At 43.3% G+C, this 4179-nt stretch overlaps 1 protein-coding gene across 1 annotated transcript; it reads right to left on the bottom strand.

Annotated features, from left to right (window-relative positions):
- Positions 1 to 1829: 1829 nt before the first annotated feature.
- Positions 1830 to 3872, bottom strand: LOC104126413 (histone H2A, sperm). Its single transcript, XM_009638988.1, has 2 exons — positions 3786 to 3872; positions 1830 to 2255 (listed from the first exon to the last, which is right to left on the bottom strand). Exons 1-2 carry the CDS (start codon positions 3870 to 3872, stop codon positions 1830 to 1832), a joined length of 513 nt encoding a protein of 170 aa, XP_009637283.1.
- Positions 3873 to 4179: the final 307 nt, after the last annotated feature.

Genomic DNA, 4179 nt, shown 5'->3' with positions numbered 1-4179 from the left:
AAGACTCCTCCGATTTCACTCCATCAATGCAGAAACTCAGAGGACAATTCCAACATCATCTTTGGATCAAGGTATGTGCAGTGATGCTCTGAAGTTACAGCACAGCCCTACCTCCACATCCAAATGTTAGAGAAGATAATTCATCAGCCTCGCCATCATTATAAGGCAGTCCAATTTATGTCTCTCAGGTGCATCTGCTTACCCTGTATAGTTAACTGTGCTCATGATGAGGTCTGAAGCGGTCAGGTGAAGCAGACTTTTACACATACTGAATAAGGAGATCCCAGCCATGCAGATGGAGACACAAGCTTTAAAGACCATAGAGCAGGTTTCCTTAGATAACTGCACCGTCAAAGAACATCTTCTGTTTGGTGCAGCAAATACTTTATAGAAGGGAATCAGATGGAAACAAGTCCTTTGCACACTTATGTATTAATAGAAGTAGTCTGTTGACTTTTTTTCTTTTGAAGAACATAGCTAGGGAAACCTAACTAGCAACCCCATCTTTAGCAGCTTTTCAGACACATGTACAGTACATACACACACAAATTTAGGCCAAAAATGCCAACCAGCATGAAAAACTCTGAGCTGTGGAGAAAGCCAGCATTAACACCACCACAGATCAGGAGCCTGGTGGCAGCTAGAACTCCTGTGACTGGACATATCTGTGGGATGGTTTAAGCAAGATGGTCTTCTTAGGAAGAAGTTCAGGAAGAACATTAGGTAACACCCCTCCTTGAGCAATGGTAATCTGAAGCTGGTAGACACTAGGGCCTTCCTGTTCTGAACAGGATAATTCAAACACCTAATAGTGCAGGCTCTTAAATTTCAGTGGCATCCTGCTGGTGAAGCTGTTAAAATTTTCTGCAGCACAGCAAATAAATTAATCCTAGTGTGCGTCCACTGTGATGTTGCAATCCAGAGTGCAGATCTCATAGTGCTTAGGTAGCCTTTCAAACTGCATAGGCGGAAGACATGAGTTTTGGCAGGTCCTGGAAAAGCCTCTTCCTGCACTGCCTTTTTACACACAGGTTTCCTTGATCGGATCCTAATGGAATGAGCCTCAAAGCAGCTAAGGAGATTCTCAGTACCAGAGAGGTAGAAGTTATATTTGGACTCATTCTTAAGAGGAGTTTCCAAAAAGATCTTTAAGGCTCAAGCACTGGCAAGGTTTATATACTGTCTATAGAAGACTCCTCCGATTTCACTCCATCAATGCAGAAACTCAGAGGACAATTCCAACATCATCTTTGGATCAAGGTATGTGCAGTGATGCTCTGAAGTTACAGCACAGCCCTACCTCCACATCCAAATGTTAGAGAAGATAATTCATCAGCCTCGCCATCATTATAAGGCAGTCCAATTTATGTCTCTCAGGTGCATCTGCTTACCCTGTATAGTTAACTGTGCTCATGATGAGGTCTGAAGCGGTCAGGTGAAGCAGACTTTTACACATACTGAATAAGGAGATCCCAGCCATGCAGATGGAGACACAAGCTTTAAAGACCATAGAGCAGGTTTCCTTAGATAACTGCACCGTCAAAGAACATCTTCTGTTTGGTGCAGCAAATACTTTATAGAAGGGAATCAGATGGAAACAAGTCCTTTGCACACTTATGTATTAATAGAAGTAGTCTGTTGACTTTTTTTCTTTTGAAGAACATAGCTAGGGAAACCTAACTAGCAACCCCATCTTTAGCAGCTTTTCAGACACATGTACAGTACATACACACACAAATTTAGGCCAAAAATGCCAACCAGCATGAAAAACTCTGAGCTGTGGAGAAAGCCAGCATTAACACCACCACAGATCAGGAGCCTGGTGGCAGCTAGAACTCCTGTGACTGGACATATCTGTGGGATGGTTTAAGCAAGATGGTCTTCTTAGGAAGAAGTTCAGGAAGAACATTAGGTAACACCCCTCCTTGAGCAATGGTCACACAGGACAAGAGCTTGTTCAGCTCATCATCATTTCTCACGGCCAGCTGGATATGCCTGGGCCCAATCCTGGCTTTCTTGTTTTCTCGTGCAGTGTCCCCTGCCAGCTCCAGGATCTCCATGCTCAGGTACTCCAGCACAGCAACCAAGTAGATGGCAGCACCAAGACCGATCCTCTTAGCGTAGTTCCCTCTTTTAAGGAGCCTGTAGACACGACCCACGGGGAACTGCAGACCAGCCCTGGATGATCTGGTTTTCTTTGGCACAAGGAGGAGCTCTGTGTTTTTCTTCCCGTGTTCAGACATTTTAACATCAATCTAGTATAAAGAGAGAAAGAATTAAAAAAAAAAACAAAACAAAACACCACCAACAACAAAAGAGACACAGAAACTGAGCATTTAAGTCCTTTCTTCCTCCTCATTTCACTGCCTTTCTAATTCCCTTACAAGTCAGCTTTTCCCTCTCAGAAAATCTGCTGGTTGTTCATACTTTTGTCTGAAGGAGCAGATGGGTCAGGATGCTGCTCTAGGAGAGCCTGAAAAGTTTCCAGCCAAGAAGTGTCTACAAGCTCAATCACAGCAGCAGGTCAGCCATCTGCTAGATTTCCAAAACTTCTCAAGAGAGTAGGGTAGAACTTAGAAGCAAGGTCTTCTGATCCAGTATCAAAGAAGGACTGCTGTTAAGGAGAAAGGTTAAGCAAACTAGGCTTCAGGATGAACAAGTGTTCAGAATCCCTGCAGGGAAGCTTCATTGAACTTACCCCTGGTAAGAACCTAAGCAGTTTCTGCAGCGATGACCTGGTGAGAGCCAGAGCTAGAAATTCATATCTTTGTCTGAAGTAAGAACACCAGACATGAACTTCATCTACTAGATACCGCTTCAAATGGATCTTGTCTTCTAGAAGTGAGGGGACCTATTGCTGCAAGATAGCAGGCTACAGTCAGGAAAAAGACAAGCTTTGGTTTACATCAGACACTGAAATTGCTCTGCTTGGCACACTCTGCACCAGCCTACTGCCAATGCACAAGCACCATCTTCTTGTATGGTATCACAGCCACTCTAACAAGCCCCATCACTTGTTACTGACATAAAGTCTCTGGTGCTGAATAGCATCAGTTATTCTTCAATGCATAACACAACACAACGGGAAAACAAACACAGGAAAACTCTGCTCTAGTATACAAAACTGTTCTCAAGTTTTAATCATTAGTTGTTTCTAAGTAACGAGCAGCAATACCTAGATACAGGGAGGAACTAAATCAGGTTTCAAATTGAAGTTCTTAAAAACACAATTGAAAGTTCTTTTATGAGATTTTTATAGGCTTTAGAAAGATAAGCTTATAAAAATAGCCTACACAAATAAATAAATAAATAAAATAGCAGCCTTATACCAAACACAGAACTTACAAAGCCATTATTTCTCTCAGGAGTTCATCTAACACAAAGAAAGCATGCTGTCATTTCTTAGGAACAAACTCTTACCCAAACAAATTATTGACTTAGCCTCCCTTCCAACACCACCACTACTCAAACCACAATTTCCAGCAAGAGCTGCTCCCTTTTATACCCCACGGTGGTAGCCATATCATTACCAGGTCTTGCATCATTTAATGCCACCTTGGTGAGCAACAATTCAGCCACTCAAAATAAAAAACCACCAAGGTCCCAGCACAAGAGCAACTCAGTACAGTCCCTGAGAGCATGAGAATTTGTCGCTACTCCTTGTAAAGCTACTTAGCACCTTGTTAGCTGATCTCCTCTGGAAACAAGCCTAGTATTTACTGTCTCAGAGAACTGCAGTGTCTCTTACAGGCTGTTAATTTGTTACAGCTGGAAGGGGGCCTCACCTTGCTACAGCCATCAGGAATTAAACCCAGCAACCTGTACCACTGTTCTTTGTGCTGCCAGCAGTGGCCAAGCTGCTTTGTGACCATGCTGCAGAACCTGGGAAAGCTCAGGACCTCTGACATTGGGTTGTCTCTCTTCTAGGAATTGCCCCTGTCTGTCATACAGTTCATTTTTTTTTCAAAGTCACACACAGCTGTGTTGCAAGGCATAATGTGTCCTTTCTAGGGTCAAGGGAGTGGTGACAGCTGAATAATTTCTTTTTCTTCAATCCACAAGTGCTGGGAAGTTGAGCCTGGGCCCAACACAAGCTTTTGCTGAGCAGCTGGGTTAGGAGGCATCAACCTTCCTTTTCTGTGGGGCCAGAGGGGTGAGTTTTCAGATCACTGTGCTATC

Source organism: Egretta garzetta, unplaced genomic scaffold (assembly GCF_000687185.1).
Source record: "Egretta garzetta isolate BGI_Z169 unplaced genomic scaffold, ASM68718v1 scaffold5, whole genome shotgun sequence".
In the NCBI taxonomy this organism is placed as follows: domain Eukaryota; kingdom Metazoa; phylum Chordata; class Aves; order Pelecaniformes; family Ardeidae; genus Egretta; species Egretta garzetta.
This window is presented reverse-complemented; position numbering and strand designations above follow the sequence as displayed.